Source organism: Carex rostrata, chromosome 12, assembly GCF_964058835.1.
Source record: "Carex rostrata chromosome 12, lpCarRost1.2, whole genome shotgun sequence".
Lineage (NCBI taxonomy): Eukaryota > Viridiplantae > Streptophyta > Magnoliopsida > Poales > Cyperaceae > Carex > Carex rostrata.
Window position 1 is genome coordinate 5,100,777 of NC_135929.1, and position 23,981 is coordinate 5,124,757.

Genomic DNA, 23,981 nt, shown 5'->3' on the forward strand with positions numbered 1-23,981 from the left:
CATATTAATATCTGCTTGGAGACCAAATTTTACATTTTTCTGAATTTTTTTACTATTTATTAAGTATTTTACAAAATTGTTGATCCAACGGTGGCTGCACAAAACAGTAAAACCGTTGGATTAGCGATTTTCAAAGTGGCTTAATAAATAGTAAAAAATTTCAGAAAATTATAAAATTTGGTCTCCAAGCAGATATTAATATGGAGAATGAGATGAACGGTTCGGATCGACCGTTTGGATTTTGAAAACTTGAATATTGAGCCGTAGCACGGGAGACCACTATGCTATCCATAGCACCCCAGCCTAACTCATATATATATATATATATATAGAGTTAGGCTGGGGTGCTATGGATAGCATAGTGGCCTCTATGCTAAGGCTCAATATTCGAGTTTTCAAAATTCAAACGGTCGATCCGAACCGTTCATCTTATTCTCCATATTAATATCTGCTTGGAGACCAAATTTTATATTTTTCTGAATTTTTTTACTATTTATTAAGTATTTTACAAAATTGTTGATCCAACGGTGGCTGCACAAAACAGTAAAACCGTTGGATTAGTGATTTTCAAAGTGGCTTAATAAATAGTAAAAAAATTCAGAAAATTATAAAATTTGGTCTCCAAGCAGATATTAATATGGAGAATAAGATGAACGGTTCGGATCGACCGTTTGAATTTTGAAAACTCGAATATTGAGCCGTAGCATAGATGCCACTATGCTATCCATAGCACCCCAGCCTAACTCTATATATATATATATAGAGAGAGAGAGAGAGAGATGGGCTATGGTGCATTGCAATGCATAGGCCATGGTGTGCATTGGACCATAAATCACCGATTCAAAGTTCAAATGACCAATCCAAACCGTTCATCTTGTTCTCCATATTAATATGTGCTTGGAGACCAAATTTTACATTTTTTGGAATTTTTTTACTATTTATTAAGCCACTTTGAAAATTGCTGATCCAACGGTGGCTTCTGATTTTACTGTTCCAAACAGTCGCCGTTGGATCAGCGATTTTCAAAGTGGCTTAATAAATAGTAAAAAAATTCCAAAAAATGTAAAATTTGGTCTCCAAGCACATATTAATATGGAGAACAAGATGAACGGTTTGGATCGGTCATTTGAACTTTGAATCGGTGATTTATGGTCCAATGCACACCATGGCCTATGCATTGCAATGCACCATAGCCCATCTCTCTCTCTCTCTCTCTATATATATATATATATATTCATAACTAATTTTATTTGTGTGTGGATGATAACTATGCCTCAATACAGTCTAGTTGGCTGAAATTACGTCAAATAAATTTCATCAAGTAATGCGATCACACCATACTATTAAATTAAAGAGAGAAAATATGCTTATAAAATAATAAAGTTTAGTAGCATTTAAATCTTTTTTAATAATTAAATAACTCATGTGCATATTGCGTACCAGTTTATTGATAGTTCTAACTTTGGGTGCCTAAATATTGACCATCAAGTAATGTTGTCCTGTGTCTTGTTAGACTATTATGTTAGAAAGATAGGAAACATGATTAAACAAATATAATCAAGTTTATTAATAATTTCATTTTTTTTTGCATATTTATATATTTCATGTGTATACCGTGCACATATTGAATGATTTGTTCTTCTTAAATTATTCTAAATTTCTACCTAATGTGATTGTAGAAAAGGAGGAAGCCTTCTCTGGCACAACTACTAAGTTGACCTAACCATCTTCACATGGAGACCGTAATATTTTAAAGCATGTCATATTTTCTCCTTTCTTATCGGTGTCAACATTCAAATTCCAAATTAGCTTGTACATCACTTGAATCTGCATGTGCTTTTCCAAAATTTTATTTTCCAATAGAAGAAAAATAACCAATCAGATTTCTATGAGCATTATTGTCTTTCACCGTTTGTGGTTATGGCCAATTAAAAGTGCATGATAATGTTCATGAAGGAATACATACATCCTACTTTCTGTGTGCATTATTGTCTATCACCAAAGGTAGCTAGCTACCTCTTTTAATAAAAACCAAAAGTAGCCAGTCAATCCCAGAAAATAGGCATGGGTACTACTTTTAAGGCAAAAAAGATTCCTCAAATTCATAAAAAAAAAATTCATGATAATTCTTTCAATAATATATTATCATATGAGTATATGATCTGAAATACGTAACATCTAAATGTTTCACAACAGATTTAAGAGTGCTGGATGGATAAACCTTCATATATTAAAATTAATAATTTTGTCTTTGATACTTGATTAAAAATATTAATACATTTTCTGCCTTCTTATAAAATAAAATTACACTGTGATTCCGCCATGCACATAAATTCTCTCTGTTAGAACCATTAATTAAGGTCACCCATTTTCTCTTACCTATATTATTTATATGTATCCAAAAAATATTTATACAGTTTAAAAATATTTATGTACGACAGTAAAAATATCCATAATATGTCTAAACACTTTTGTAACAAACTGAAGTTCCATTGAAGTTCAAATTGTACGAGATAACATGCATTTTCAATCATCGCTTACGAAGTTTTTTCAAAAAGTACAAACATGAAACATATCTTTAAAATAAAGGTGTAATTATCACCCTTTTCTTCTTTATAAAAAAAAGGTGGGGGGGCGTTGTCTTTGGTTTTTTTTTTTTTTTTTTTTTTTTTTTTTAGCAAACGTATTTGATGCTCCTTATATTACGACATATTCTTGCAATGCCAAACTCCTTTCCGGACACACAAAACCATACACGTATTCTAAATTAGAACAATTAAAAAATGATGTACATATCGCATCCATTGGCAGCCAGCAAATAGCAGACCTGTAACACAGTTGACATTATGTTGTTTATATTTGCAATTTTCTATAGGTGGACAATACCAAACATACCTCCATAACAAACTTCATCAAAATAATTAGTATAGAATTTTGAAAGGACAATAAGGATTGTACCTCTCAACGAACTGCAATAAAATAATATGCATAGCATTTGATTGTCTTTTTTCTTTCCTTCCAGGAATGAAATGTATAATAATAAATAAAACATCTTTTTAACTAAAATATTATCAATCAACTAAAGTGCTCCTGTTTCATTGAAAAAAAGATAAAAAAATAAAAGCAAACTTTCGGGCTTAAGATATAAACACAAATATGCACAAGAAGCAGTCGTAAAATCCATAATCAAACAAAATTGACAAACCAAAAGAACAACCAATTAAAATGTATGCATTCTCCAGCAACAATCCCAGCTGTATTTGTACCTGTACATACACTGGTAGCAACAAGTACCCCTTTAGAATGCTTGCCAAGGCTTCTACTAGCCTGGTTTCTTATGTTGTCTCAACCCTTAAAATACATCTCTGTGCCCTCTTTACTGGCATGGCCGGTACATGTTGCAATACCAGTAGATTCTATTACTTCTGAAGGTGGCCATCCCCAAATCAAAGTATGTGTTTTGGTTATATCCTTAGATGGTGAAAGGTGGTCCTATAATATGATAATATGGTACCAACTCAACAAAAGACTTGGCTTTAACTCTAAATACACAAGAACTTGCCTTTCGTGGAAAGTTCACAAGAAAAGATACAAAAAGGACACTTTCAACCCTACATTTCCATCAAATTAGGTCTGCCTCCCACCAGTCACATCAGATCCTTATCAGATTAAAAGTGTAAGAGTTAAGCAGCTTTTCTCTTGAACATATATATTTTATTTTCCTTAGGCCCTTTTGCAATGAATATAGCAGATGGGTTGAAACATCCAAATCCTCCATTGGCATAGACATATGAAACATATGTTTGTCAGAAACAGTGAGCATGCTTAAATTTCATCAACTTAGTTGCATCCTCTAGTAAATTTATCAAAAAATTAAAATAAAATAGAAGTACTTCTTTTGAGGCCAGTAAGATCATTGAAGCAAGTCTTCAAGGGTTGGTATGACAGGTACGAGAAAATTTCCAAACAGAGAATCAAAACTTCTATAGTTACCAAGCCAGTCCTCTTGCTTAGCTTGGATAACAGCAAACTTCTTTGCTTCTTTAATTTTTAAATCCACAAAAGGCATTCCTGCCACCTGCACAAACACCCAATTTAAATCTTGCTTATGGTATTAACAAGTTGCTACTTTTGGCACTCAAGTTCAAATTGAGGATAACATGAGACTTATACCCTGAGAATAAAAAATATTGAAGCTTAATTGATATGTAATGCAAAAATGATGGTATGTTGAGGTAATATTGGGTTAATCGGAGGATAAACAGATGCAAACTATTGCTTTGTTTGGCAAGGGGCTAAGGAAAAAATACAAGAATTTCCTATCTTGTTACAGATACAGATCACAATATGATAATATCAACATCCGTCACAGAATTCAGATTATCCAATAAAGAGGCAAGTGAAAATTGAACGAAATTAACCGGTTGCCCCAGCAATAGGGTATGAATCCCAGAAGATTAGAACAGCAGCAACTGCTCTTACCAACAGGATGCAACAATTGTTGTGTTTTACAGCATAAGCAAATGCTACTACTTGGATTAGTATAAGAGGAGGGATCCAATACCCATGTTTTGGGTACCCCGCCATGAGCACAGCTATTTTTTTCACCACAACAACAACAACAGCCAAGCCTTTAGTCCCAAACAAGTTGGGGTAGGCTAGAAACGAAACTCAATCATAATCATAAAGTCAAGGTCGATAGTAATAAAATAGTAATAAAAATAATAATAATAATAATAGTAGTAGTAATAGTAGTAGCAGCAGCAGCAGCACTAATACTAATAGTGATGATGGTATCAATAATAATAGTAGTAATACTACTAATACTAACTATATTATGCCTAAACTATAGATCGTAAGGGATCAAAGTCCTAAGCTGTACGTCCTTGACCCCAAATCACTAGTCCTATGACCCGAGGCCTATAATACTACCCCTAAACAATCCCTAAACAATATTTCCTAGGTCATGGTTCTGGTAGGTGGATTGCTAACTTCCACGCGCTCCTGTCCAAAGCCAACTCCTTGGATACATTCCGTTCCTTCAAGTCTTTTTTCACTAATAATTTAAAATTTATATTCCAAACAAGAAATGTTAATCGTTAATCTTGTTCTATTTCTAATGCATTGACATCAAAACTCAGAAAATTTTACATTCTTTTGCATGCATCAAGAAGCTCAAAAATCAACGGTTCACTATAATTCATTTGTAGAATGAATTCTTATTCCTTTGATCTTCCAGAAGCAAACTCAAAATTTTACAATTTTTTATGTGAATGCATTGCATTAGAAATAGAACAAGTTGATTTACATCTATCGTCTGAAATTTCAATTTTGAATCATGTATGAAAAAAGTTGTTGTCATGGAAACCAAAAACATGGGCATAGGATTCCGGCTCTTAATATAATTTATTCTTGAAGTGTCTTACGTGGATAGAAATTGGTGAATAGAACATTGAACTAAAAATTGACAACCATTCTAGCTGTCAAGGGCATTTCGGACCTTAACTTACAACCTTATGATATATAATATTTAACTATTCTGACATATATTTCCAACATGCTAACAGAAGACAACCTAAAATTTTGGGATAGACCCATCCCTGCTATATCTCCTTGCCAAACAGATTCTAAGACTTGATTGCAAATAGAGGGTTATTTAAGCCAAAAGAAAGATATATAGACTAAAACCTAATGTTTGCATAGATTGAAGGTTGAATAAATGGTTGATAATTAATTTTATTAAAAAAAAATGAACACTAATCAATGCTAAAAATAAACCCGTGCAGTGGAGCCATATTGCAATGAGTGTGACCTAATAAGAGACTTAAATATGCAACTGTGCAATTGTGAAAACATACCGAGGCATTTACAGTAGTCATATCCTTATCAGATGCACCTCTTGAAGAACCATCCCTGCGAAAATAAGAATATAAAGCGCTCAGTATAGACGCCAAACGGGTAGCAATAATCAACGGTAAATGCAAATTAGTTGGAACGAAAGAAATATACTCATCACATCCAGGTGAAGTCTGTTGGTTAAAACCAGGAAGTAACAATCATAGTTTTGAATGAATTGAAAACAGATGCACTAGTTTGAATTGAACATAAGTACCTCCTTGGCGGGAGTTTCCTCTTCTTCGGCGCCGATTCCATGGATTCCATAGCGAACGAGAGAGAGGGGATAATCACCGACCTATTTTCTCAGAAAATAAAATAAAAAGAGGAGCCTTGAACAGAGAATTATCGGGCCCATTCATCATCACTGTATTATGGGCCAACAAATGACGAGACATTGGCCGACAAAATGTTCAAAACCAAAAAAAATTCTAGTTAGTGGGTTCACAAAGAGAAGAAACTGAAGTCAATTAAAGATGTAGCTTAAGTTAGATTGGTCTAAAATTAAATTGATGTTACCTTAAAATTTTGCATTTTACAATTTGATTCAGATTTAAAATTTTATTTCATGATCTAGGAGTATGGCTAATATAACATTAGTGTCATTTCAGTCTATATAACACCAGCTCCAAAACCTATCAAATCGGGTTCAAATGGTGAATCCAAACCGTTCAAACCAATTTACTTTATGAGTGATGTGTTTACATGTAAACTTTTTATATTTTCGAGTTATTTTAGTATCAAATCAAGCGGCAAAAAAATTAAAAAATGAATGTATTAAAATTAACTTAAAAACTCAATCATTTGACCGCTTGACTTTATATCAGATAAACTCAAAAACTTATAAATTTTACATGTAAACGCACAACTAATGAAGTAGATCGGTTTAAACAGTATAGATTCACCATTTGAACTCAATTTAATAGTTTTTGAAGTTAGTGTTACATAGACTGAAATGACACTCATATTATATTAACCATACTCACGATTTAGTCTTCAATGAAACATCACCGTAATGAATTAATCATCGAGACGAGTAGTATTAAAGAGGATCTCAATCTTTTAGCGTTGTTTACCTAACTATTTTATCACTTTTAGAGACCTACTAGCTAAATCTTTTATGTGCCGTGTCTATGAATTTTGCACAAAAATTTCGGAAAATTTGACTTACGAGCAAAGTGGATTGCAAGATAAGAAAGCTATGAGGGCTGAGCTCTAAATGGGCGATTATCCGAGAATCACTCTTTGATTTATTGGTAAGCTTTTTGTATTGGAGATTGTGGGTTCAAAATTTGAATAAGATAATTGTTTGTAAATATTAAATAATTGAATTGTTTGATCTTCAATTTTTATTCGAATAAAGACTGTTGTTAAATATATTATTATTAAAGCGCTTGGATGAAAGGATGAGTTAGTGAAAGTAACAGCTAATTCACAATAAAATATAGTTGTTAATTTAAATTTTATTAAATTAGTAGAATAGTGAGTTAGTTTTAAAAAGATAAACACATAATAATTGGCATGTGCTAATTCAACATAGGATTACTATTTTAATTAGTGTTAATCTGAATTAGCGATTATTTTTCATCCATCCAAATGCATCACATATTTTAGATGTCATTTTAAAAAATTGAACCTGTATATATAAAAAAAAAAAAAAAAAACAGACAAGGACTCGTGCTAACAGTTTTTTTTTTTCCGTCAAATATAAATTTGACATTCAGAACATATATTATAAGAATATACTTCTATTATTTCAAAAAAAAATGTTGAATATGGGGAGAGAGAGAATACTACTCTTTCAGATGATATTTTATTTTTAGTTTCCAAAAACATTATTAGACATTTTTTTAACAATATTTTTCGTTATATTTCTAACTATCATTCTTCTAGCAGTTATCATGCTTCTATCACTATTATGAGGATTCACATGCACCATTACTTCATGCCTCAATGGTACTTCAATATCTTTATCTTCAATTTTAAAGTCCAAACAAACTGCGCTACTTAACATGATATCCACGTTAAAATATAATTGGAGACCAAATTTCATATTTTTTAAGAATTTTTTTAATTTTTTAAGACATACAAAATCTTTGTTTTCAGATGGTTCACAGTTTCTTGAAATAAGACATACACAATCTTTGTTTTCAGATGGTCCACAGTTTCTTGAAAAACAGTAATTTTGTATCTATCTCATAAAATAGTAAAAAGATGTCAAAAAATATATAATTTGGTCTTCAATCATATTTTAATGTAGATATCATGTTGAACAATTCGAATTGTCTGTTTGAACTTTAAAATTTTAAACAAAAATATTAAAGCACAATTAAAATATATATGAAGCAATGGTGCATTTGAGCTCTCCTCCACTATTATTATTTTGTCGAACGATCTATTACCAAGATTATATTGTTACCGTCGTTGCTATTTAATACTTCGACAAATCAACACTCTCTTTTGATTGGTTAACAGTCTTTTGAAGTAATTAACAATTTTAACATCTTCTCTCTCTACCCCATGCATCCTCGGACAAATTTCCCACAATTATTTTTTTTTGAGTAAAGATCTTGTTATTAAAACAAATGGTTTCTCCCATCTAAATTTCAAATTCATAACTTCTCACATAGAGATCACATGCCTTTACTACTAGACCAAAGATTTCCCACAAAATTTCAACAGCAATGGAACGAACTTAATCAATTATTACTTTTCTAACATTATTGAATACGATCTATATTTTTTTTTCTGTACACCTGTAAAAATTATGGTATTTTAACTTTATTTTGATCGTTATCAATGCTTATAAAAAAATATACTTATATAGATAATATTTATACGTTAATTTTTCAACTTATTGATTCATATAAAAAACAAAAAAAAATGTAATAATTTTTTATGTGCGTATAGAGAAAATAACACAGTTCACATCTATTTTAATTATAAGTTAATAATGTTTTAAAAATAAAAATATAATGAAGACATAAATAATAAAAATTATTTGAAACCTTTCTTCATCTCTTGACAAGTTGTGAAGGTACATGTTTGTTTGTTTTTTTTTTTAAGGAAATTACATGTTGTGAGGTAAATCTAGACAGCCCTTCTGTTTTCAAACATTAGTACATAACTAAAGTAGTCCCAGTGCCTGTGTCACGATAAATACGTTCTTATTCTGCACTATTTTATCCCCTTAAGAAACATAAGCATTTACTAAAGTCCCTTTTACCCGCTTTTGCGAAACTGACATCGTGACATGTAGAGGCCACCAACTTTCGTGTTGACCAAACCAAGATTGCGAAACTGACATCGTTCCTCTCCAGTAGATTCTAATTCGCTGTCCAGTTCCAATTGATCTGGATCATCTATTTCAGATCAGACGGTTAATACAAAGAGCAGATGTTCCATTGCACTTTATTCAAACTGTTCGATCCGAAATGAACGTTCCAGATTTTCCTGATTGATAGAAGAGAGATTTAAAAATGCACCTCACAAGCCTCACGCATCTGAGAGAGAGAGAGAGAGAGAGAGAGAGAGGTACAAGATGGAAAGATAGCCTGAGCGAAGAAGGGATCACTGATCAGATAACCTTGACCTTTTTGTCTTCCATTGACACTTTAACCGCCTCGAGAGAAAGAAGTAAAAAAGCTGAGCATTCATATTTGTATGAAAAAAAAACAGAGCATTTATTGAAAGAGCGTGATAAAAGAAAGCACTCGCAAGATTGTCAGTTTGCTAAGAGATAGAAATAGCAAAGCGCAACCACCCGAAACCCCTCCTCAAAACCTCCATCTTTTCGGTGCAAGAGTTTGTATATCTTTTCTTTGGCTCGTTTCTCTCGTTTTATTTCCACATAAAACCAAAACCAAATCAGTGTGTAGAAAGATACAAGTTTTGTTTTGTTCACAATAGAAAGATACAACCTGTGTGCATCCCTCTTGAACAGAGTTACTAATGTGGAAGGGTTTCTGTTAGTCACTTCATGTGACATCTTCTTCCCTTGTCGTTTTATTGTGAGATTTTAGAGAAAAAGAGGAATAATTGGAGACAAACCCATGCAATTCACATGTGGCACATTCTTTGAGTGGGCACATGTCATTTCTCTTCCAAAATTTTGACCTGTTTAATCAAATTTGAATCCATGACAAGTATATTGCATGCCGCTTCTAATTCTCCTCTAAGTCTCTGTTTTCGATGTTGATGATCCCAAAGGTTTTCCACTAATGGAAATTGGCTCAGAAACCCGAGTTTACTTTTAATCCCACTTTCGCGTTGCTTTTGATGCCACTTCATCTGTTGTCACATTCTCATATAATGTTTTAAACTTGGTTTATTTTTCGTTCAGAGCTATAGAGATCTAGAAATGGGGAAAACTATGAGGTGGCTGAAGAGGATTCTAGGTGGTAAAGGAGAGAACAAGGATCAGAGTGTGAAATCAAATAACAACGGTGAGGTTAAGGACAAAAAAAGATGGAGCTTTGCGAAACCCAGGAGCTCTGTTTCTGTGTGTCACTGTGAAGAAACCAAGAAACCTTGCATGAATTTGGAGAAGGTTACACTAAGCCATATGGATATTCAAATTGAGGCTGTTATCAAAATTCAGAAAGCTTTCAGGGGTCATTTGGTAAGACTGTTATCTTTTTAGTTTTAATGAAAGAGCTAATTTTTTTGTGATACTTGAGGGAATTTTAGATTTTGGTAGTTTTTACTAAGCCTTACCTTTGTTTTTCATCAAAACCTCTTTCTGTTTTTTTTTTTTTTTTAAATAAATAAATTTTTAATTCCTCTGTGCTTCAGTCTCAGTTTAGGATTAATCTTGGGATCATAAAACATGTGATGTTTTTTATGATGTCATAATCAATTAATGGGTTGATATCCATATCTAAACTTTTGAATACTAAATTACTAATAGTCTATCTATTGTTTAGCATTTAATTTAGGCCATTGAATTTTTAATTTCCGTCCTTTTCCAACGTGAAGTCTTTGTCATTCTATCGTCATTGTACTGCATGTTCTTCAATTTGACTTCTCTGTCTTCAAGTAAAACTTAAATGCGCTTGTTTCGTCTGTGGTTTTTTAATTTGGTCTCCCGAATTTGAAATATCTATGGGTTTGCATTTCTAATTAATGAGCTTCAATCTTGGACCATATGGTCCATATCACCATCACTATATATATATAGTTAATGTAGATTAATTTCCTAGTTCCTTTAATGAAATAAGTTGTACCTGATCACATCCTGCATCAGAAATTGCAATAAATTGGTATATAGTTTTCATAGCTAGAATTAATGACATCATTTGTCAATACAAGGTTCACAAACTAATTTTACTCGTTAATCTTTGTCTTAAAAATTAAACCGCAGGCACGAAAAGCACTTCGCGCTCTCCGATCTCTCGTGAAATTGCAAGCTATTGTTAGAGGCTATCTTGTGAGGAAACGAATGGCGAAAACTATTCATCGGCTCCAATCTCTTATCCGAGCACAAGCCATTATGACTGGCTTGAAGCATCACAGCCGAGAAAGCCGAAACAAGAATGCCGGCCTTTCTGTATTCTCACAGAAATCATTTGTAATAATCTTCTCTACTGCTATGTTTCTATTTTTTATTTTTTTTGGGCAAATGATACACATTATTCACACATAAAAATAGATATATATACAAAAAATGTGCAAGCTTTCTAGAGAACTGTGTAGAGACTAGAGAGCACTTGCAGCATATGTTTTTTATGTGTGAATAAGAAGAGAACAAGAATATAAGTTTTTTATTTGATCTTTCATGGCACATGCACTGGTTTAAGAAGAGAACATTGTAATTAGGAACTTAAAAGCCCCTAACAAAACCTTGCAATGCAATTTTTTTAATCACATAATATAAGTTTTTTTTTTTTTCTCTTTTAAACCTCTATTAGTTGACTTTAATAATTTGGTTTGAACCATGAGCTTAACTTCAATCACTATGTAAATTACATGTAATTCTGATAATTCTCTTTATAATGAGCATCTTATATACATTTGTAGGAAAGAGCTAGCTGTGGTACAAAAAATTTGCTACCGGGTCAGAACCAGCGTCAATTCACAAGCCTTGACAGCTCCAAAAGCGGGTTCGACATGAGCCCAAAGATCATAGAAATGGACACATGCCAACTAAGGTCTCGTTCCTCTAGGCTAAGCACGACCGAACCGGCGATACACATGTTCTCACCTCTTCATTGCAAGACTCCTTTTCGCCTCTCCATGTCCAACTCGCGGCGTCTGTCGCAAGAGTATGGTTCCAAGACTGCTATGAACACCCCTCGTTGTACCGGTTTTGGTATCAATTCTCCTGCTACACCCGCAAAAGGTACACTTGTAAATGACAGCATCATGAAACGGCTGTTGATGCATCATGAGCAACCAAGCTACATGGCAGATACACACTCATCGGTTTCTAAAATTAGAATTCGGTCACAGAGTGTGCCAAGACAGAGGGCTGACGACACCCCTAGGCGACGACGGGTCTCGTTAGATTCAGTGAGGCCAAAGGAGGGTGCTTTTGTTGGAGATGCCAATCATAGATCAAGTTCACAAACAAAGGATAGAGCAGAGAAGTTTGGAACAATGGAGTACTACTTGGACAGAATGTGGTGATGTCAAGAATATCTTGGTTTGTTCTTTTTGCATACAAGACCTTAGAAAACACAAAAATTTGCACTGAGCACTTTCTTTTCTAGGGTCAATTTTGCCAATGTGAGATTGTAAAGGGTAAACCAAGTTTTAAAGCTAATTAAGTCGTAGGCTATCTTTAATTGCTTGGAAACGTAGTAGTAGACCTTGATCAAGATCCATGTGATTGTGTAACTGCTATATTAAATTACTTAATATATAGCATTTTAATATGAAACATAGCTATAGTACCATCTATATAGAGGATTTCCTGGATGTGACTTTGTTGGATGCATGGCATGTGCTTGTAATTAAAAAAGCTTACTTCAAAAGAGTTTGTGTTGACATAATTGAAAAGTAATATTTTTAAATATTAAATAAGCTACATGAAGATTCACTCTTTTATTATAGCTGACGCAATCTGGATCCAAAAGTTTATTCAAATATATAACTTTTTAATTTGTTGGTCAACGAACTATAGTAAATGAACAATTGAACGTCACCTCGCTGAATTAATTTCTAGGATAAGATCAATATAAGGTATCCTACTTTTTTTGTATGCTGTATGCCTGTATGCATGCTTTATTTAGCAAGCAAACCTAACTTAAATTTGCTGTGTTTCTTTTTCTAAGTTTCTAACAAAAATGTCTAGCGGAATTTAACGCTCAGTATAATTTTTGACGGTTTAGTCGATGTTTGATTGTCATTAAATATATTGGTGTTTTTAAAAAATTTTAACATCAGGGGTCTAACTACCTTTGAGTCGATTTAATCACAAGTTTAAATGCGTTCTTTAAAAGCCTATTTTTTTAAGTTCGAGTTATAATTTACATTTTGTAATGAACATCATCTGCATATTATTTCTTTATTTTTTATTTGTAATAAAATCCTACCAACATATTGATTTCATCTTTTACAAAAACTTGTTAACAAGCAACACAGCTCTTTTATTACGTGTACATTCTTAGTTGCTACTTCCAACTTCCAAGTAACTTAGAAAGACGCTCTGTTATAAAAAAATGATGATATTTTTATTTCAGTTAGGTCCTTTTCTCTTATAAGCTATTTTCTACAAGGACAAAAGTTAATAAGAATCAGCTAAAAAACCCTGAAAAATTAACTTATGTCACAGTCTGATCCACTCGGAACCGTCGATGAAAGTCATTGAGATAAACGGCTTTGCTTCCTCGTCGGTGAGCTCCCGGGACCACGACACTCGTCCGGCATAGTTCGACCCGGGCCCGCTGCATTTGTATTGTCCGTAAAACACCGTCCTGTGATTAATTCAAGTGTACAAGTACAAATCAATTTCTGTCCAGAAAATATTTAGTTTGATATAAAGTTACTAGTAGATGTACAAGTGATTGAATTTTTCAAATCAAGAAATAGGTACTTTTCTCGCTATACCAGTCAGAAATGACTCAGAAATAAGGTATGGCTGTTTGATTTATTTTCCTTTGGATCTATGTTGACCGTTACATTGGTGAAATGATGAAGTTTGCACAAATTACATTAACAAATTCATGGTAAGATGCAAAACATGGACTCTAGAACAGAGCCTGGGAAAATGAGAAGCAGAGAATGCCTCTGACATTAAAAAAAAAAAAAAAAATGAAGTTCTGAAGTTTGAATATTTTAATTTTGAAAGCTGAATCATTAATTCATTCATGATTTCCAAATTTTGAATTCACACTTGCCCGAGAAAAACTCTTGATACTACATGAATGGTATGAATGCAAATCACGTGTGACATGACAAGCTACATATCATAGCCTTATGATGCCTACTAGAAATCATGGCCACCTCACCAAACAATAGTAAATGCATCTATGTCTATGTAATTTCATGTACTTTCAACTCATCTAAGTTTTGGCCTCACCTATTCTTATAGCGGCCTGTATATTCATCACTTTTTGGTTTATTTTATGATAGGATGAGACGCCTTATTTTTTACCTTATGATGAGATGCATCAGAAGTTCAGAACCCAACTTGTTTCACAGTAATAGCAGGAGCAGCAGGTGCTAAAATTTTGATAAAATAATAAAATTACTGAATTCCTAAAGATGCCATATATGTATATTACATGTAAATAATCTGAAAGTAGTTTGATCGTCCATCAAACTGAAAACTTTTTAGTTATTTGAAATTGAAATTGTCCCTTAACGACAAATCAAATTTCAAATTGTACTAAATTTAATATGCAATCTATCTAAAAATTTAAAAACCAAACACACATAATTTTCACATTCTGGCATTTCAATTTTCATGATTTTTGACATCATTGTCATATAAATTTATTGGGGATATGACCAGTCACTTTTTTCTGTGTACAATTTAGTAAAATATTACACTTTTAACCCTGCGTTTTTTGTTGTTGGTAACTTAAAAAAAAACAATCTTTTTCAAGTATATAATACTTGGGGTTATTTATTACCTACCGAGTGGTTACGTACTTACGTGTGGGATCGAATCTCCTTTCCCTCTGGGGCAGGCTCCCAGAGTCACTGTTAGTGCGCCCCCTAAACTCTAAACTCTAAACTCGGCCCCACCCATTCTAAATCCGACCCCACCCCGCAGTGACTGAGGGGGCAGGATTTTCCTGCACCCCGGAGGCAGGTGATCTGCTTCCCTTACGTGTTCATGATTAATTTTGGAAAATAACCATTTTTATTTTATTGGTTTCCCATTACAGGCTTACAGCCTGTTTTTGTGAAATAAATTTTTTAAAACACCCTCTAGCTGACTTTGACCAACAAGTAATACTGAGTTTCTCAGAAATGATACAAGTACCTGTAGATATCATATAGCCATCATTAAATGGAGGAACTATGGTAACACAAAATCTTTAATGGGAGTTAATAACACATAAATCTCAGAGCAAACTTAGTGATTTTTTTTAACCTTTTTAGATAGATAATACAAACCTGGCTACTTTAATGTTAGATTTTTATTATGCCTATAGGAAATGACAAAAAAATGAGATGACAATTCAATTCATGTCAGATTATAACCAAAATGCTAGTGACATTATTGAATTTTATGCCCAACAATCACAACTCTGCATTGCTTTTGATTTATAAAAGAAATTACTGGTATTTCATAATTGCAATTTGCAATTTTATATTTTTGTAGAAGTTATGACACGACTTCAACGAAGAATAAAACATTGGGAATTAGGTTTCTCTGGTGATACTTATTAAATAATTTAATTTCACAGAAAAAAAAATTATCAGGAGGGACATGATGGTATTAAACAAATTCCAAGAAAATTATATGAAATGACACTTGGTACTTAAGGGGCACAATTTGGAACAATTTTTTAGATGGGCCTCTACCAATTTCTTCAGACAAAAACCTTGAATTGAGGAAGCTTTATATCTCATTGGTTTTCGGCCCAAATTTTGTTTCAGCTAAAGCATATAAATCAATCCGATTTACATTACCATATTATTATGGCAGTTTAAAATTTCAAATATACAAAATTTTATCAAATCAAGAGAGACAAGAAAAAAATATTTTAATTCCAACAGAACAAGCATTTTTTTTTATATATTTTTGGATGCCAATGTAAAAGGAAAATATTTGACATACTATTTTAAATTTTTAGTAGTTTATCATGCAATATTTCTTAGGTGGAACAAATAAGGGAAGAAAAAAAAGAAGATGAAGAGAGGACTCACATCTCACGGTTGGGATCGCCCCAGTTGTACCATCCACGTGGAATGATGATGTTGTCCATGTATGTGTAGGCGAACACGACCCGCGAGAAGGTACCCCATGCCCGACCCAAATAGAGCGCACCCGATCCGGTAACCTTGCAATTTACAAAAGAGAAACCAGTGTCCTCTAACATACTCATCCTGTTTTGCGCTGTCAAGGCTCCGTAGTTTTGGGCTATTGCATGAACATGGCATCCCTACATTGCATAATCAAGAGATTTTCTTTAATTTCCACAAATGAATCGCCTTTCAATAGATATATTTCTACTGTTATTTTGGGGGAATTACAGTGAAAGATGTATAGGAAATTGAATTAATGAACAGTAACACAAGGCACTAAATTTTTTAAAATTTATTGAAGAATTTTGAGCCTAGAACCGGAGAGATAAAATGGCGACAAGGAGGTTTCGTTGGAAGCTTACTGAAACCATTACTGGGTTTGATCTGGCCCAATTATACGTACCCGACTCGCGATCATTTATCTTTTTGGGCTTCTTAAAGCCCAATAAATCTGGGCGATTATATGAGCTAGGCCATCCCTCCCATAGTTAAGTCCCCATATATCTTCCACTAATATAAGAATTAATGTTTTTTTTTACCTGATAGCTACTATCCGGTTTTAAAAAAAAAGAATATAAGAATTAATGTTATTTTCAGTTTAAGCCCGCTTTTTACTGTAAATTGTCAAGTTGGACCCACATTTCTCAAACTAGGGACTGACTCTCAAATAAATTCGAATAAAATATGATTAAATTTAACTCGGTTATTTACCAAAATAGATTAACTCAATTGGTACAGTAGGCACTCATAAAGATCAGACTGAGCATTCTAAATTTTGGGTATTATTTGCGTATATTCAAAGGTATTAGATGCTAATGCTTGAACGGTTTGATCTTGTTGCTAACAACACATGGAAGTTAATTTTAACTGGTTTCTTTTTTTATGTTTTTCTCGTTGAAAAATGGTCTTTGATGTGTTAAAAATAAAATAGATAGATAAATAATGAGTAGAGCTAGGGTGTTCTTAAGTTCACAAAGTTTCTAGGTGAACTCAAGTCTAAAACTCATCAAATTGGCTTCAAATGATGAATCCAAACCGTTGAAACCCGCCTATTTTACGAGTAATGCGTACATGTGAAAATTTTAAATATTCAAATTAATTTAGTATAAAGTCAAGCGGTCAAAATTAGAAAGTCAATGAATTAATTTTAATGCATTTATTTTTTTAACGTTTTTTTACCACTTGACTGTACACAAAATTATTTTATTAAATTTTTTCACATGTAGACTCATCACTCATAAGGTAAGCGGATTTCAACAGTTCGAATTTATCATTTGAAGCCGATTTAACGAATTTTAAACTTGAATTCACTAAGGAGTTTGATGAACTTAAGAACACCCTACTACCCTAGTTCTATTCAATAGATAATATCTACATGCACTATAAGCATGTAAACAACCAAATACTATAAAATTGGATAGATTTTTTATCCTAATGCCAATTCTAGAAATTAAGGGATTAATGTGGAAAACCGGAAAAAAAAATGAACTTAATTTAATTCAGGCATGAAAGAGTGTGGAATCTCACGAGAAAGCGAAGGCGTTCCAATTCAGACTCAGAGAGGCAGTGCATGCGCAACATCACAAGTCTTTATTTATTTGTTGGCTTGTTTAATTTGGAAGTAAATGCATTGCGTTCTGTGTACACTGGGCATATTGTGAAAGACGCCGCTGTAAAATTTTGTGCTTTGATTTGGCCTTTTCTTCTTCTTTTTTTCTTGTTTATTTGAACATGTGCATTTTATATAAAATCAGCAATTTTCAAATCTTTTTAATAAATAATAAAATAAATTCAAAAATATAAAATTTGATCTCGAAATACATTTTAATATAAATTAAACATCTAATGGTGGACTAGCGTTATAAAAAACGTTCGTTTAGGCCGATTAATTGTCCGATTAGTCGTTGGCGGTGACTAAATCATCACGGATTTTCTTGAATAATCGACCGATTATTTCCGATTATACCCGATTATTCCTTAATAATCGCTTGGCGGTGCCCTGTCTGTCCGACAAATGCATACCGTTATTTACAACACTGATTTGGACTTTGAAAATCGAAAAACTGAATCGTTTGTTCCGAAGGCTAGGAACAAACGTTTTGAGCTTAGCCAGTCTCTCTTTCTCTCTCTCTCTCTATATATATATGGAGTAGAACTAGGGTGTTCTTAAGTTCACCAAGCTCCTTAGTGAACTCAAGTCTAAAATTCATCAAATCGACTTCAAATAACAAATTCGAACTGTTGAAACCCGCCTATCTTAGGAGTGATATGTTTACATGTGAAAATTTTATACATTCGAATTAATTTCGTATAAAGTCAAGCGGTCAAAATTAGAAGGTTAATAAATTCATTTTAATGCATTAATTTTTTAAATATTTTTTGACCACTTGACTCTATACAAAATTAATTTTTTTACATGTAGACCCATCACTCGTAAAGTAGGCGGGTTTTAACGGTTCAGATTCATTATTTGAAGTTGATTCGATAGAATTTAGACTTGAGTTCACTAATATGCTTGGTGAACTTAAGACCCTAGTTCTACTCATATATATGATATGATATGACCGACCATTTGGTTCATATTTGTAAATCAATTATTGACAAAAATTTGATTATAGATGGAATCATGCATATATCAATGTACAGTTTTAACCCAATTTATTCAATCAACTGTGACAAAAGGATAACTGTATGATGAAGTGCTGGAAGCTCTAACAACCATAAACTTTTATTTATTTATTTATTTTGTTTGTTTGTTTATTTATAGTTTGCAGTAATTAAATTAAAAAGGAAAATGGTTTTCCTTTTTGTTTGCAAGTGCCTGAATTGTTTAAAGAGGGAGATGGCACCAAATTGAATGGACAGTGTATAGGAAGGCACCTCTCGGCTACATGACAATTAGAGCATGCTTTGTAGAGAAACGACAAGCAGCTCTCTTTTGCTTACTAAACATTGCCATGCGCTCCGCCATAAAAAAATTTAAAGGTGTAAATAAATAAACTTTGATTTCCCAAGTGGAGTAAATTAAAAAGAAAGTAAAAATTAAATTATTCTAATTTTAAATATGTCGATGTTTGATAGAATGTTTCCCCACCTGGCTTAACATAAGAAATTTTTATTTTTATTTTGCTATGATAGTTTGGAAAAAGAAAATACAGAATTATGAATGTAGTTCGAAATAAATGTAAAATTATGTTTCCCTCCAAAAATAAGAACATATTTTTGTTTCACTGTAAAACTTTCCATGGCTTTCTTTTCTGACAATAATTAGATAAAGTGACATTGATTTAAAGGATAAAAATACTCTCATGTATTTGTTTGGAGGAGGGTTCAAATGCCTCTATGTTTTTGTGTCTCCATCATGTCTCCATCTCTCTCCATTATTTTCAAAGTTCAAACAGTCGATCCGAACCGCTCAACCTAACCTCCATACTAAAATATGTTTGGAGACCAAATTTATATTTTTAGGAATGTTTTTACTATTTTTTTAGATAGGTACAAAATCAGTAAATCTGAACCATCTAAAAACAGTATTTTTGTACCTATCTAAAAAAATAGTAAAAAAATTTCTAAAAATATAAAATTTGGTCTCCAAACATATTTTAGTATAGAGGTTAGGTTGAGCGGTTCGGATCGACTGTTTGAACTTTGAAAATGATGGAGAGAGATGGAGGCATGATGGAGGCACAAAAACACGGAGGCATTTGAACCCTCCTCATTTGTTTGAAATGTGAAGCAATTAAATACTCTTTTGAGTTTAAATTATCTCACTCTACTCCTATTTGGTAAGACCAGGGTGCCTTAAAAATGTCAAATTAATTTTACTTTCAGTAATTTGCTTCCCAAAAGGATAAAATTTTAAACTAATAGCATTGTAACTAAGGGTGAAAACGGAGTGGATGATAGTGATAAAATCATTTCTATATCCCTTTTTATATTTTTTTGATATGGATACAGGTTCAGATATGATCGGATATTTATAAAAATAATATAAAAATATTAAAAGATATTAAAATCATAATATTTATCTAATATAATGGTGAATAACATAAATTTTTCATAATAAATATTAAAATATATGGTATATATCTCCTATTTAGATACATATAATTGAAACGTAAAACCATATCAGTATTCTTATCCACACGGATATTCAGATATTGGATATCTACATTAAATTTTTTGAATACGGATCGAATACAGATAGGATATTATCCATACTGTTTTCACCTAATTGTAACAGGATTGAATTGTTGTTGGGCTTCATACTAAAATCAGCTAGGTCCCCAAAACTTGTTAAAATGATAGGTCTTATATTCTAAATAAGTAAAACATAGGGTGCAGTTTGTAAAAACGGAACTTACTATTAACCCATAAATTATCTAATTGTTTTTTCTCGTGGACACAAGCCCATGACTTAATGATGGATGATGAATATTCTCATTATAGGTTTATGTGTGGATCTATATTCCTTTTAAATTAAATGAAAAAAATATAAAAATTCTGACTCAAACATTCCAATCACCTGCTGCCAGAATGCATATATCTTCTTTCTCAGAACAATCCAAAGATACCGTACATACACGGGATTATTCATCTAGAGAGAATTTTTTTTTTAGCGAGACCAACAAGAGGCCGTGACCAACAGATCACTAGCTAAAATAAATTATTTTTTTGTAATGCAAGCACACTGGTGTGCTCCTCTTAAGTCTTAATCATAAATTAAGGTTTGGTTGATTTGTTCGTGCATGCGCCTAAGAATCTATCTAGCTTGATTACAATTAATTCAATCATGTGATTCTGGATAATCATTTATATTCATGATTTCTTTGTCATTTATTAGTTAATTTATTTTGTTAATTACTAGTTAAAGGTTATAATTTACAACACTGCACTACCAGTTGTATCTGAAGAAAATGCATAATAAATTATATAATTGTTTTCTGTAATTAAATGGGAGTAAGGCTACGGTGAGTTGCGAAGTAAAATACGTTTTTACTTCACGTAATATCTTCATTTTTAAAGTTCAAATAGCCGATTCAAACCGTTAGATGTTTAATCTATATTAAAATATGCTTGGAAACTAAATTTTACAGTTTTTGGATATTTTTTACTATTTATTAAGTCACTTTGAAAATATGAAAATCCGGGTGAACAATAAAAATTTCTTGACCGTTGGATCGGCGATTTTCAAAGTGGCTTAATAAATAGTAAAAAATTTCAAAAAAAATGTAAAATTTGGTCTCCAAGGACATTTCAATATGGAGATCATGTTAAGCAGTTCGGATCAACATTTTAAACTTTAAAATCACAAAATATGAGCGTGAAGTAAAATAGTCGCTTTACTTCGCAACTTACCGTAGCCCAACTCATTAAATGGCACAATTAATAACAAACGCTGACCTCATAGAGGGAGAGAGCATTGCCAAAGATGAAATCCACAGAGCCCTCAATGTAGCAATCCTTGTAGTAATGCCTCCCGATATGGTCGTAAAGCGTGTCTTGCCCGCCCAAAAATTTGCACCCGACAAACGCTGCGGTGTCCCCCGATACTCTCAGTGCCACCGCTTGCTTCCCCACCGATCCCGGTTTCGGCACTGGTGTTGTGTTCTACCAAAAACAAAAGAAAAAAACAAATAATTAATAAGATAACGATTCAATAATAATTTAAATGCTAACAGAGTAGACAATTAAGCAACTGTTGAATTTTATGGTACAATACAGAGATTGTCTAGAGACACAATGGGTCTGTTAATTAGAAATTTCACATGACATACATATTGTTTATCATTGCTGAAAAGGAGACTTGTCAGTTTGCACAATTGCAACCTCATTATTAATTTATTTTGTTCTTATATTATAACAGAACAAGAACAAAGGGCGGTGTTCTTATTTTGTAATTATGACTCGTATCACGGGTGGAAATTCAGTTTTCAACTAACAGCATTACAGTTGCTCTGTTTCAGGTATGCATAAACCACCTTGAATGTTATGTTCCTTGCAATGAAAAATGCTGAATTCACCGCAAATGTGGCCGAATTGAATGTACCAATCGGTTGGCCTCCAGACCCGAGTGTATTGGCGGTGTCGCCCCACTGTACTACCGTCTTATCCGCCCCCGCTCCTTGTATGGTTACAAATGCTCTCATTGCTGATACGCTCACTTTCTCTCTGCACCACAAAATGAAAACCAAATTTCATATTACAAAACAAAGACATTATATGCAAATGTGTCAATATGTATGGGAATTTGATTTCTTATTACATTATCCAAAACACCAAGCAATCGAATTATGGTTCAAAATCAACAACATATATACTATTTCTTTTGACTTACGTATATGTTCCGGCATTGACCTTGATCACAACTCTAACTAGGTTAATCAGTGGCAATGAATCAAGTGCCGCTTGAATTGAGGTGAAATCCCCGGCAGCCGGGTTCTTGTCAACCGTTATCGAGTAAGAAGGGAACAGTTTGTTGAGTGCTTGTTTAAAGACGCTATGATCGAGGCCACCGATAAACTGGACCCACTTCAGGAATCGTTTCTCTATCAATTGGGTCCGCGTAGAATTCTCTGGAAACGGGTTGATTGGCACGTGCCGGCCCGGCCGAAGCCCCTTCATGTGGCACATAACTTGTGTTGTGGAGTTGATGATCACAAGGATTGTGCAGAGAAGTGTTATGGAGATCAAGGATTGGTATCTAGCCATTGTTAGAAGAAGCTTAGAATAATTACAAATGCAAATTGGTTTGTGATGGAATGTTGGGGCTTTAGAGAGGGAGAGAGGAGGAGAGAGGTTTTAAGGATGTTCACGGGGTTTTCTACTGGATTTCACACAGGAGCTGGACTAACCAGAGATAATCGCAAGTTGTGTACTAATGGAGGGTGTGGATCCGATAACTTGAGTGCCCGATATCGGTTCAGATGTAAAAATGCCTCTGTAGGCTGTAGCAATTTGTGATGCGGAAGCTGGTATTATATATAATAATGGACCCTGAGTTTTTCTCAAAAAAAAAAATGTATAATAATGTGGTAGCACAAAGAATAAAACCTAGTATAATGTAAAATTTTACTAATTTCCTCCAAATTTCCTCCATAATAAAAAAACAAAAAATTGCAAGGCACTATTTTAGGATAAACCATTATATAGAATTATGGTATAATTTTGTATTAAAAATAATACTAGAGTAAAACTATTAAGGTATGCATTTAGTTTGTTTTGGAAACAAATATATTGATATGTGATTGTTATCATAATAATTTTTTATGCACTCCACCACATATGTGATTGATTTGTGATTGATATGTTCTTGTTATGTTTTTATGCACTCTACCACATATCTTTCGATGAGGCCACTTTTGTGTGGTGCCTTTAGTTCATATACTTTAGGATTATGACGACTAAATTATTATTTCAATGTCTATATTGGAAAAAAAAAATATGGTGTTGTTTTCTACTATCCAATTTTAAAAATTCACACAATATCTATTGAAGTATTAATCATTTCATATAAAGACGGAGCCAGACTTTTAAGTTATGAGACTCAAATATAAATATAAATCAATCATATAAAATTTTAATGTTGTTATAGAGATTAATTTTACAATACTCATTGCTTTTTTTACTCTAAACTACATATAAAACATGCATAAGTAAAAAAA

The 23,981-nt window shown here is 32.8% G+C and overlaps 3 protein-coding genes across 4 annotated transcripts; 1 reads left to right on the forward strand and 2 right to left on the reverse strand.

Moving 5' to 3' along the window:
- Positions 1–3,756: 3,756 nt before the first annotated feature.
- LOC144563676 (uncharacterized) lies at positions 3,757–6,227 on the reverse strand. The gene is made up of 3 exons (XM_078313151.1): positions 6,113–6,227; positions 5,859–5,913; positions 3,757–4,078 (listed from the first exon to the last, which is right to left on the reverse strand). Exons 1-3 carry the CDS (start codon positions 6,160–6,162, stop codon positions 3,914–3,916), a joined length of 270 nt encoding a protein of 89 aa, XP_078169277.1. The 5' UTR covers positions 6,163–6,227; the 3' UTR covers positions 3,757–3,913.
- Positions 6,228–9,500: 3,273 nt separating this feature from the next.
- Positions 9,501–12,815, forward strand: LOC144563557 (protein IQ-domain 26-like). Of its 2 annotated transcripts, none has more exons than XM_078313052.1 (4): positions 9,501–9,703; positions 10,238–10,516; positions 11,258–11,464; positions 11,914–12,815. In XM_078313052.1, the coding sequence occupies exons 2-4, from the start codon at positions 10,256–10,258 to the stop codon at positions 12,520–12,522; spliced, it is 1,077 nt and encodes a 358-aa protein (XP_078169178.1). In that variant the 5' UTR covers positions 9,501–9,703; positions 10,238–10,255; the 3' UTR covers positions 12,523–12,815. The 2 variants fall into 2 exon arrangements, with proteins under 2 accessions (XP_078169178.1, XP_078169180.1); XM_078313054.1 differs by having other exon boundaries at positions 9,501–9,699.
- Positions 12,816–13,530: 715 nt separating this feature from the next.
- Positions 13,531–23,144, reverse strand: LOC144562852 (Pectin lyase-like superfamily protein). Its single transcript, XM_078312156.1, has 5 exons — positions 22,655–23,144; positions 22,299–22,488; positions 21,721–21,927; positions 16,219–16,454; positions 13,531–13,811 (listed from the first exon to the last, which is right to left on the reverse strand). Exons 1-5 carry the CDS (start codon positions 23,026–23,028, stop codon positions 13,664–13,666), a joined length of 1,155 nt encoding a protein of 384 aa, XP_078168282.1. The 5' UTR covers positions 23,029–23,144; the 3' UTR covers positions 13,531–13,663.
- Between the last annotated feature and the right edge of the window lie 837 nt (positions 23,145–23,981).